This window comes from Vanellus vanellus (assembly GCF_965231255.1).
Source record: "Vanellus vanellus genome assembly, chromosome: 3".
NCBI lineage: Eukaryota > Metazoa > Chordata > Aves > Charadriiformes > Charadriidae > Vanellus > Vanellus vanellus.
In genome coordinates this window covers 113,399,138-113,411,317 of record NC_138907.1, presented here as the reverse complement: position 1 = coordinate 113,411,317, position 12,180 = coordinate 113,399,138, and the positions used below count along the sequence as shown (strand labels likewise).

The 12,180-nt window shown below is 43.0% G+C and overlaps 1 protein-coding gene across 1 annotated transcript; it reads right to left on the bottom strand.

Moving 5' to 3' along the window:
* Positions 1-2,072: 2,072 nt before the first annotated feature.
* Positions 2,073-6,012, bottom strand: CIMIP5 (ciliary microtubule inner protein 5; the record flags this gene model as incomplete). The annotated part of the gene is made up of 3 exons (XM_082480341.1): positions 2,073-2,264; positions 2,918-2,957; positions 5,729-6,012. The coding sequence occupies 3 exons, from the start codon at positions 6,010-6,012 to the stop codon at positions 2,073-2,075; spliced, it is 516 nt and encodes a 171-aa protein (XP_082336467.1).
* Between the last annotated feature and the right edge of the window lie 6,168 nt (positions 6,013-12,180).

Sequence of the window (12,180 nt, the reverse complement as noted above, 5' to 3'; positions counted from 1 at the left end):
TCAGATAGACATTCAATTTATGCAGTAAAAGGCATAAATATGACTAAAAAAATATGACTAAATATGTCATTCTTGATGGATATGTGTGTTTAACCTTCAAAGGTGGAGATTCCTCGGGGAATATATTCCAGTGCTGTATTAGCCTTACCACTAGCTTCCCTAAAAGTTAACATGATTCTTCTTTGCTGTAATTTAAGCCTGATATATTTACTATTGTCTGCCACTCATGTGAAGTACAAATGATTCCTTTTCTCATTCCAGAGCTATATGTGTATCTAAAGACTGCTATCTTTGCAGACTGCTACCTTGGCAGACTGCTTTTTCTTCTTCAGGTTAGACTTTAACAGTCCTTTTAATCTTTCCTCATAAGGCGCATCTTCCTGTACTCCAGTTGCCATCGTTGCTTCTCTAGACTCTGCTTAGTGGTCCACATCTTCAGGGGAAGACACGGAAGGTGTTGTCCAAAACTGGGAGAAGCGCTTCAGCTGAAAGAATGCCAGTGCTAAGTGAAGAGGAGGGATTACATCGTCCACTCTTAGACCATCCTCCTTCCCATACCCTCCAGTTTGTGGGAACTCTTCTGGGAGAGGGATTCTCTGGATTCCTACACGGTAAACAGGGTCAAGAATCTGGAATTATTTAACGTGCCTTGAAATTAAAAAGTGATCGTGTAACACTGCCTTGCTATAACTTAGAGTCCTTTCCAGCGGATTACTTGGTGTGCAGTTAGTGCCATCTGGAGGTTAGGAAACGTGTAGCTCTGTATGCTTTCAGGCTGAAAAACAAAATCGCCATGCTTTATAAATGAAATGTTCCTTTATGAACAGGAGCTTGAACCCGACAGCTAGTGGACGTCTGCCTCTCAGTATAGAGTCTGTGACCCATAGCAGGAGTTGAGGCTGCTCGGTACGTGTCAGATAAGGCATGCAAGTGTAATGACTTTTCAGTATTACGCAATCACCAATAAATATGTGGCTTCTGAGGGGCCTGTGCAGTTTTTGGAAGCAGCTCTGGACAACACAGGGAACAAGGAAAGATTTTATCTGCTCTCTCCTCTCCCTCTTTCAGATGGTTGAAGACAAATCAGTTCCTGGTGCAGTTTTCTGCTCACAAGAGACAGCAGAAAGCATTTTAGCTGAACAAGAAGACATCTTTTTTAAAGAGTAGGTTCCTATTTAGTGTGTGAACAGAGTCGTCCACCACAATTCATGTCTGCACAGAGTGGAATCAGTCCTCCCCACCTGGGCTGGTTCACAATATGGTCTTCATTCTTCTCTAGGTAGCTTAGCTGTCACCTTGAAAGCCTTAATCCTCCATTTCTCACTGCGTTGAGGAAGCCAGGAGGAGAACTGCTTCGTGCCATGACATCAGTGAATAGGATTTGGCTCATCTTTCTATGTGTCTTTTGTTTGTTTGTTTGTTTGTTTGTTTTTTTCCAGAGACCACTTGGATGTTGCCAGCGATCACACTGTTCCATACCACCTCAAAAATGAAAACTAGTGTGAAAAAAATCAAGTCTCTGTCCCTCAGCAGGGCGGGGTGAAAAAGGGCAGAACTCATCTCACATGCCTTAAATTTTATTCTTCAGAGCAAGCTTAAACATGCAGATGACAGAGGCTGATGAATCCTTGGCTAACTACGTGAAATGCAGCAAGCTGCTCCATTTTGTTGCGCTGACTTTCAGAATTGAAAGTATGTCATTTATGTTGGGACTCATCTGAGTGGGTCTCCATTAATTGTTTGTTTTCAGAGGATAAAAATTCAGGAAGAGATTGCCTTTTGGCTGTAATCTTGTTCTTTCTGATGTTACTGGCAACCTCACTGTAGACTTGCAAGGGAAGATGGATGAGATCTGTAGTGCTAAATCTCTGTATATGGCCCAGTCACCCCAAATACAAAGAAGGTTGTCTCCTACAGCATTGTCGGATAACATCCATCTTTGCTCTCGAAGGAAAATCCATGGCAGACAGCAGTATTGGTCTCTCTTAGAAAAAGATTGAGGATTTTTTTACATGCTGTGGAGTCTGTTGGCTAGAAACTTGCTTTGTTACTGTTATATTTTTACTGAACCACTAGGAAAGCTGGAGCTCACTCTCAAGTTTCCTCTTTCGTGCTCCACTGCTGAAGAAGTAATCCATGTTTACCAGTGCCCTGCCTAGTTCAGTATTCATTCGACTGCCAATCATCTGGTTGGTTGAGTTGGGAACTTTGCTCGAAAATACAGGCATATAGTTTGGCAGTGGCTTCTGCTCCTTTTTCTTACCCTGGATAAAGATAAAACAAAGACCATTAATAAGTTTTCAGAATTTTGGAAACAAGCAATGAACTCAAAATATGAGTTACTGAGATTATTTATAATATCAGCACTTTTGCTTTTGAAATTAGAATTTGAATGTACTCTAAAATGTCATCCTGAATATACATGAAAGTGTTGAAGAAATAAAGTAAAATGATTGTTTTTTCCTGTTGGCTCTTGTGGGAATAGGTTAACATAGGGAAATGAATAGTTTTCAAATATGGTGCATAAAGTGTCAGCTGGGACAGAAGTTAGCCTGCTCAAGAATGGTCATGATATGGGAGGTTTTTTGTTTCTTTTTTTTAGTGAGTGGCTTGGATTTCAGCATGATGACATTATCTTAAAAATTTTCTCCTGGAAAGTTGGTTTTTATAGTACTTGTCTTTCTATGGAGTTGTTAATATTGAAAGAGATTGAACACACGCATGTGCTGTATTTCTTTGTGGTATACGTAGCAGATGAAAGGCACTTCAGTTCTCTTTTATTTTTCCTGAAGATTTTAGTCTTCAAGCAATTGCTGATTATGCCTAAGTATGCTTAAATTTGAAATACTAGCCTAGCTCAAATTGACCAAAACTAAAAAGAGCCTGGATTAGAGTTGAATGTTTGTTCAAAACTTACCATTTGGTCATAGTCCTTCAGGAAACTCCAGTTCTGGTACCTTGGAATAGAATTAAAAAATGCAGTGTGAAATTTTCTGTCATTAAATAAAATATTAACGTTGGACATATTTGAATGGCTATTTAACTGCTTAATTTGATAATTCCAGCCCAGCTCTTACACCTGCAAACTCTTTGTACTGAAACCTGCCTTTTCTGTGCTGAAGCCCAGAGTTTTCCTGTCCTGGTTTGAGGTAAAACAGAACCAATTTTGTTCAGTAACCGCTTCTTAGCTGGGCCTCTTCTAACTACTGACATTAACTGCATATTGTGCAGACAGTGTTCGCTCTCTCAGAGCGATCAGACCAATGTTTATAGCTGATGCCCAGGCATGGTGTGCAGAGAGGCTCTCGCTTATACTCACTGCTATAACCCCCACGGCCAACCGACTTTGTTAGTTGCCCCGTTGGAGGGTCGGAAGCAGAAAAGCATAGTGGGGTCCCACCTGCAGGGAGGAGCGGACAGGACAGGTGACCCAAAACTGACCAACGGGTATTCCATCCCATCTGCCTCATGCTCAGTATAAAAGCGGAGGGATCAAAGGGTCGGTGCTCTTCCTTCGATGGCCGACGTCTGAGGAGGAGTCTGTTTGTCTGCCTGTGATCCCGATCCGGAATCCAGATCCGGAATCCAGTTCCCGTCCGTCACTGAGTCCAGTCTGGGACTGCCCCAGTGCCAGCTGGTGGTGTGATTGTCATCTCGGGAGCTTGATACGGTTTTGTATATATTTCATTATTTTTATTTTATTATTAATATTTCATTAAAGTAGTTTAGTTCCTTCTAAACTCATAAATCTCTTTTTCTTCCTCTGCCTCTCTCTTTGAAGAGGGGTAGAGGGGAGCATGTGTCGGTCCCATCTGGGGTCCCCCAGGTCCCCAGTAGCCCATTTGGCCTAAGCCATGACATTTCCTTATTCCCATATAGAGCCCATACTACATAAGGAGTGGGTGGGTTTTTTTTGATAAAGGAAGATGAGGATAACATGTCCACAATGTATTCCTTGTGCAAATGCAGATAAATTAGCAGTCTCCTGAGTCACTCTAGCAAACTTTTGTCCCATGCCTTGAGCTTCTTATTTTTTAAATGACTGATACTCTGCTGGCAAAAGTCCCTGGTAGGAATCCGAGAGCCATACTCACTGCAGGCAAACACCCACGGGAGTATTTTGTGCAGATAGGCAGCTGTGCTAGGAGAAAATTGAGTCAGAAGACCTGACTTTTGCTCTTCGGCTCTGTTCTATACCTGGTGTGGGACAACGGGGCAAGCCCTTTGATTTTCCGTCCTTTGCTTTCCCTGGCCTGAAACGGAGAAGAGGAAAGTTCACCCGCTACTGTAAGAGTGCTGTGAGGTCCAGAGAGGAAGCAGTTATCTACAGCTGTGTTTGCATCAGGGCTCAAGGGACGCCTGGGTTGACTCTCTGAGCTGGTTACCTGTGTCTGTGCAGTGCTGCATCTAAGCTCATCGGTTTAGTGCTGAAGCCGGGTGTTCTTCTAAGCTGAGCTCGTCTGCACAGCACAGCCGTGCACCATATGCAGCGAGGAGCATTGGACTTCTGTGCTGCACTCCCCCGTCCAGTGCAGATATGCCCTAACTGCAAGTAAAAGCTAAATTACGCTTGTTGCGTTTATCACAATATGTCTTGGTATACCAGCACAGCAGAGAGTCCTAACATTTTTTATCTCGCTGTGCCAGCCGCTATTTGAATGTATCAGATTTGGATGTCACTGGATAGTGCTAATTACTGAGAAATGCTTAGGTCTCCAAGCACCAGTATCCATGACTGTGAACCCCAGGGGGCAGGCAGAGAGAGAGTCCCCCCTGCTGCCTTAGCTAGGGAATAGGTATAGAACACGCTGGGCACGTTTGGGAAGAGTCTGAGTGCACATTGCCACCATGGCCTTGGCTTTGCGTGAGCGAGAGTCCTGGCATCAGCCTTTCCCTCGGGTACAAGGAGCCAGGCAAGAGTGCAAACGCGTCTCTGGGGACATGAGCTGCGATTTGTAGCTCCTCCAGAAAGCTGAGGAGGAGGTTTTCAGATTGTTTCTTTTCCCATTCTAAAAATTCTTGAGAGCGAAGTCCTCCTTTCTCCTCCCTTTCCTTTAGCTTAGCTAGCGCGCAGTCGCAACTGGACCTGATTTTACTTTTGCCAAGGATATTATTCTAATAGGCATGCTTGTGCTGTGTACTGAAGTCTGAACGCTTATTCAAGATATGTGGCAGAGACAAAAAGCATTTTAATTTCAGGTTCCTTCGGGTCACTGGTGTACACACAGTCAAAACTTGGGTTGTATGTGTGCAGTTCAGTCTGAAACACTCTTAACAATGGGGCACGTTCAGTAGATTTACAGATTGGGAATACAAAATCATATTTTGGCAGAACACTCTGTTCAGCTTCCCTTTCAGCCATTTCCAAGAATATGAGAAGAGGGAATAATATCAGTGTGTCTGCAATAAATTATAAAGGTTGGCACATTTATACCTTCATTGTGGAAATCTCTGTAAACCTAAAGGATACTTAGCATGCAATTCTTTGCATCTCTTTTCAGCTTAAGCCCAGCATGCCAGGAGATAGTAGCATAGATTTGGTACAGTGAAGGAAAGCAGAGATAGTATAATCTTGGAAAGAAAGGAGTTAGGGTCTGATCCAAAGTCGCTGCAGAAAAAAATTTCCTTTGATAGTGGAGGCTTTGGATCAAGCCCTAAGACTGTCAGGGAGCATCAGTACCATTGTCAGGACGAGTAGAAGAGGCGTGAGCTGGAACAAGTGACTTACCAGATTTTTCTTCCTCTCTGTTCAGCCTCCACAGACTCTCTCCAGATCTTATCCTGTTGAACTTGGTCCTGCTGCAGTGCTGCCTGCTCCTCTGCCCAGGCCCGAGTAGCCGGTTGTGCAACGACAGGTCTTCTGGGTTGGGTGCTGCCGAGAAACACAGATGGAGCTGAGGCTGGTTGCCCCAGAGGTGTGGTGGCTGGTTGCCCCAGAGGTGTGGTTGCTGGTTGCCAAGACCTAACTAAGGTATTTCTGCTGAATCCAGAACTCTTTCTCAACTTGCCCATTTTGAGACTCACTGTATCCCCAGTATTGTTAGCTATATCGTGACTGTTAGGAAAGTTAAACCTGCTTTTGTTTGCGTTTTCAAAGCTCCTTCTCTCCTGACGTTTTCTTTTAGCTGCCGATTTGGAGTGCGTTCAGAAACGTGCATGGTAGCACTGACAGGCAGTGCTTGGCACTGTTTTACTTCCCGCTTATTTAACGGTCATTTCCTACTGCTTCATGCTGCTTCGTTGCTTGAACGCTGAAGGGCTTTCCACAGTAACAGCAATTTTGTAAGAATTGACTGTTACTGAAAGCCATCAGATCTCCAGCTGTAACCAGCAAACGCTCAGCTTAGGGGTGGTGATTACTGCTGTTTGCAGCTGAGACCACCCTCTGTTCAAAATCCTCGGAACAATGAAGTCTGGTTCAGTAGCAAAGGGTGCTGTGGAGATTGCTGCTGAGCATACCAGGAGGACTTTTGTTGTGGTTATGTAGCAGAAGCAAAATCTCCCGAAAGCTGCTGGTTTCCCTGGTGTGTTTACTGTCTCCATTGGAAACGAGCCCGACTTGCGAATATTCACCAGAAAGGGAGCAGAGACCCAACTGGACAGCTTCTGGGGCCTTGAACTCTATTTGGGGCAGAACTTGGTTGTTTAAAATAAGGTATTTCAATGAGTCTGTACTTTGAAAGGTCCTTACTTTCAGATTTTAAACAAAGGAGCAGCCAGAGATCATCAAAAACCCCTTTTTAAATACTTAGAGATTTCTGCAGAAGGTATTAAGCAACTATGAGAAGTAGTTTTTAAGTAACTTTAAAGGGTTATTAGTATACAAAGTGAGAATTTTCAAAACAGTGTCCAAAATGTCAGTGTTTGTCTTTACAGTCAGCCTGTCGGGCTGTTGTGGTATGAAGTCGCTTCCTCAAGTATTTGTGACCTTGCAGGAAAATGGAGTATTTTACGTATAAATTTCCTCTGAAATTCTTGACTGACTTGTTTTTGAGTAGTGTGGATTAGCTCCAGATGAATTCTGGCCTCTTGCTTCATCTTCCTGGTAGATGCTAATGAACTTTGAATCTACTTTTCTAGGGTTTTTTTGGCAAACTCATTTGCTCACTGTATTGGGAAATACATGCTGAATTTGGAAAATAATTTCTTTTAAAATAGTTACAACTATACAACAATCCAATCACTTCATGTAGACATATTTGAGCAAGAAATACTTTTATATTTGGATAAATTATTCTGACTTTGAAGATTGCAATAACATAACTTAAGAAGAGGTAAACTTCGCCTCAAATTGCAATGTTTTCTTTGGGTTTGAACGAAATTTTAGTAGACTTTTTGTTTGTTTGTTTTTCTGAGATAATTGAAACCTAAACAGCGTTTTTTATCTCTTTCAGCCAAAAAGCAAAAAAAAAAAAGTCATGTATCCACAAAGCATTATCATGAACTGAAGAAATGAGCCATTTGCCAGCCTGGCCTGATAGTTGTCTCCGTTCCTCTTGTGGAATCTGCTAGTCCTGCTGCATTTGTTCCAGGGTCCTCTCCAAGTTGGAGCACGTGCAGCTGGTTGGAGAATGGGGTTCTAGCAGCATCTAACTGCTTTAAAAGGAAGCTGAGGCACATTTGGAAAACCCAATGCATTACTCAGTGCACATGGGATTTTAGCTCCTGATCCGGTCAGGAAAGATTCCTGATGGGAAGTCTGGTCCTGTGCATGAAACGCTTTTTAATTCTTGTTTACAAAGTTCTTGTGTTATTTTAATTCTAATCCTTCCTTCAAGTCAATTTCTGCAAATTAAACATAATAATAAACTAAAACCGGTTATTGAGCTGAGTACATACAGCTTCCAGATGACTACTTGTAGCCACTGAATAAACTGGATGGAAAGATTACAAGCAGGTGTTCAAAGTCTGTGCCATTGAGTGGTGTCTGCAAAGATGCAGGCGTTGTAACTGCCCAGGTTTTGATGCAGGGCTATGAAGTGCCTCTCAGAACGTCTTCCTGAAAGCGAACTCATCATTCAAAGCCAGATCTGTTGGTCTGAGACCCCACAGCCTCAGAAAAGAAGGAAGTCTTAACTGATTAGGTCATCTTTAGGCTTTAAACAAGAGTAAGCTATGAGTCTACGTGCAGGTATTGGACACCTGATGAGATGGGATCATGGCTGTTTAAAAAAGTTGGGTTTTAAAAAATATTGTAGTAATATGACTTTAAAATGTAGCTGCTGCTCCAAAACCAGATCACTAAGAGCTGATATTTTAAAAATTATCGCATTTTCTGTTGGGACCAGGGAAGGGAAGGGAAGGGAAGGGAAGGGAAGGGAAGGGAAGGGAAGGGAAGGGAAGGGAAGGGAAGGGAAGGGAAGGGAAGGGAAGGGAAGGGGAGGGGAGGGGAGGGGAGGGGAGGGGAGGGGAGGGGAGGGGAGGGGAGGGGAGGGAAGGGAAGGGGAGGGAAGGGAAGGGAAGGGAAGGGAAGGGAAGGGAAGGGAAGGGAAGGGAAGGGAAGGGAAGGGAAGGGAAGGGAAGGGAAGGGAAGGGAAGGGAAGGGAAGGGAAGGGAAGGGAAGGGAAGGGAAGGGAAGGGAAGGGAAGGGAAGGGAAGGGAAGGGAAGGGAAGGGAAGGGAAGGGAAGGGAAGGGAAGGGAAGGGAAGGGAGTGGTTATGCACCATTAAAGCACATCAAGGTGAGTGCAAGGATGACACTCCTGGACGTTACTCTAGATTCCTCACTGGATATACTAGTAGCCCATTTAGGTCTTTTACTAGATTAACAGCTCAGCAGAACTGCTGCGGATACTGAACTGTTTCCCCTCGTATTACCATCCACCAGTTTAGCATTTTATTTGTTCATTATGACAACTCGGGGCATTTAAGCAGGGCACTCATTTGAATTGGTACAACTGATTTACTTTGTCCTTCGTTTCATCCTGTAGTAGAATAGGTTGATGTTTGTTGTGGCTTCATGCCATATGTATCTATGTAAATTGATTATAGCACCTTTTTTTTTTTTATGGTTGGGGACGTGAAACTTGGAAAAAGTTGTGAGTGTCACTGTATGAGATGGTGCCTTTGCTTAAGAGTTTGTTTTGGGATTAGTTTATCTGACAAGCGGTGTCGGTGCCCATCCTTCTGAGGAAGAACTTGACTGAGGTTAATCTTTTGTTGTTGCCAGGCAAGTGATGGCACTACAAATTCATCTGCGAAAAATATGTGAGTTATTTGCCCCTGTCAAAGGAAAAAATGTCTCGAGAGGCTTTTTATGGAGGAAAAAGTTCAGGTGTTTAGACAAACCATTTTTATTTGACCACAAGAGGGTATTGCAGTATCAGTTATGCAAGACTTGAGCTAATGTTTGACTTTATATGCACTGCCTTATTTTTAAAATGCAGGTTTCTGGAAACTGATTATTAAAATTAAGCAGTAGTTAAGAAAATCAGGTTTTGTATGCCTGTATTTGATGTCCTGGTACAGAGGCAATATCTGAGCTGTTTTTTCTAAAAATTGTCTTATTTGTTCTAGTAACAAGCTTCTTGAAGCTTGAGAAGTTCTCATTGATTTCACTGGAAGACAGGGACTTCAGAGGCTTATTCCAATACACTGAAAAACTTTATGGAAAATTCTTGGCGAGAATGCATCAGTTACAGAAGGGAAATAGTAACAGGAGATGAATGTGTTGCGGCTTTGGCTGGAAGTGCACGTTGGTCCAGGATGGGCGCTGTCTAAGTCAGTGAGACTGATCTGATTTTCCCATGTGGTCCTACTTGCAGCAATAAAGTCTGAAATCTTTTTTAGCTCGTTTGTGTTTCCCAGACTTCCCCTTTACGTCCAAGTCTTCCACAGTGTACATCCAATGTTGATTTGCGCTTTTTTCCTAAGTCAGTACTGTGTTTGGATACTTTCATGCAAAAGTTATATCTTCTAAACTTTAAGGACAGTGTTGCCAAGTGCTCATACTATGTGTTGTGCAGTTCAGACCATGGAAGAGGGAGCTAGAAGGATTTCTGGATTCTACCACTCCTAGATCTGCTGCTGAATTTGGGAGAAGATACGTGGTATGCCTACCTGTCTCTCAGCAAGCCCACCTGTCAAAGCAGAAGGAACACAGCTGTATCACATTATCTGTGAAGAACAAATTTCCAAGGGACAAGAAAGCAATTTTTATATAAGAAAGTTTGTGTTTGGAAGGTCCTGCAGAGATTTAAGGAACACACACATATAAAAACACAGGTGCAGCGTATATGTCGTGTGAATAAGAGGCAGGAGCAAGATCATCAGCTGGAGGAGAAGGCAACTCTTTAGATACCAGCTTTTCAGAGCAGATCACCGTGCTGAAGATCTCTGCCGTTTCACTGGTATGAGCAGTGTTGCCTGCCTCTGAGTAGTGACATTTGCGTTGTCACCATCACCTTCCTCAAATGAAACAAGATCAGTCAAGTCAGTCAAGCCTGCGGGTTGGAATCAGTCATGGCAGTGGTTAGCAGAGGGGGGTGTTAGATGATCGGCGAGAGGGCACTGAGCACCCAGCAGAGAAGTAATGGATGGCAGAGCATTGCTGCGGTGCTTTCTCACCAGCCCTGGACATTAACCGGCAAGGTGGCAGATCCTGCTGACAGGCTGTGACTTGATCTGGCAGGAGCAGGGTGCCTTGGGCCGCTGTACGCAGCCAAGACGGAGACAAATCCTGCAAACTGTCAGTTTGGAATAAAACCCCTTCTAAACAAAGAAAACGTCGCCACTCAGTTAAAGACCTCATTTGTTAAGTTTTGCTGTATCTTTGGTACAAAAGTATAAACTTCTTTCTTGTCATGATGGAGTTCTGCTGAGAGAGCCTGGCAAGTCGAGCGTCTGTTGCGTCGGCAGTGTGCAAATCCCACTGAGGGAATGTCTGCTTCCAGTGACACAGAGTCTGACACTTCAAAATAAAATCAAAGCTGCAACGCAGACTGTAAGAAATCTGTTGTGATTTTTTTTTTTGTCCCCTTCTTTTAATATAAATCCTAGCGTTACAAAATATGTTAGCTACTGATATGCAGTTTGCTTTATTTGAAACAAAAATGATTTATTTCAAAAATATTACCTCCTTGAAAAAAATATTAAACAGCAGCTATTCCATAGAATATGCAGGCCTGTTACACTGGAGTCAGCTGCTCAAACCTGCTGCCTGATGGGATTTCGGGGAGGGAGCACTACCTGGAGTAGGGATGTTTGGAAGTACCTGGTTTGAGCAGAAAGAATTATAAGAAGTGTTCCTCACTGGCTGACTCTTGTGAATGTTTTCAGTTGGTATTTCATGTAATTTTGGTCTTAGAGGTTAGATTCTCTCAAGAAGTGCCATACTACATGGACAACCAAAGTTGGTTTTGTTCGTCGAGTTGTTCAACTCACATCCTCGCCACGGTAGGGAGCTCTGGTAACTGCGTAGCGGAGCTTGGCTTTATTCTGTTCGTCCTCGCTGTTTTCTTGCACAGTTCATTAACGGGTCTAAGAGAATTTCAGTGTATAAAGTGATTAAGTACTTCTGAAAAGGCCGTGCTTCGTACTGCTGAAGTACCTAAGGCAGCAGTCTGACCTCTGCAGTCTGGCGTAGCCCCGCTTTTCTGTCCTCCCTCTGGTATGCGTCTGTTAACAGTATCAGCTTACAGGTCCCTTTGTAACGGCTGAGGAGAAGCTGCTTCACAAATAAATACTACAGAGGTTCGGTTTTCTCTCTCTGCTACCTCATCTAGGTGTTCCTGCTCCGACAGGGGGATTGGACTAGATGATCTTTTGAGGTCCCTTCCAATCCCTAGCATACTGTGATACTGTGATACTACCTGCAATACTTATAGAAGTATTTTATTCTGTGAATTACAATATTCCAGGTGTGTATCACTACATATTTCAATGCTCAAGATGCCGTTCAGTTATTTGTTGGATTATTCTCTGTTTCTGAGCTGTCTCCTCCAGCAGCTAAGAGTCTATTTGTTGATCTGCACTTTAATACACTAAATGTTTCATCTACCACCTGCTCACCATATTCAGAAAGGACATTAACTTTCTGTTTTCATGTAAGATACCAAAAATTCTCTGCTGCCTTAGGCAAACTTTTCAAATTGGGGTACATAAAATTTGTTTTAAATTGTGTTTCTGGCTATTAAATGGAAAGGACCTGTTTTTTTCAAACATTCTTGACCTTTGTAAGTTC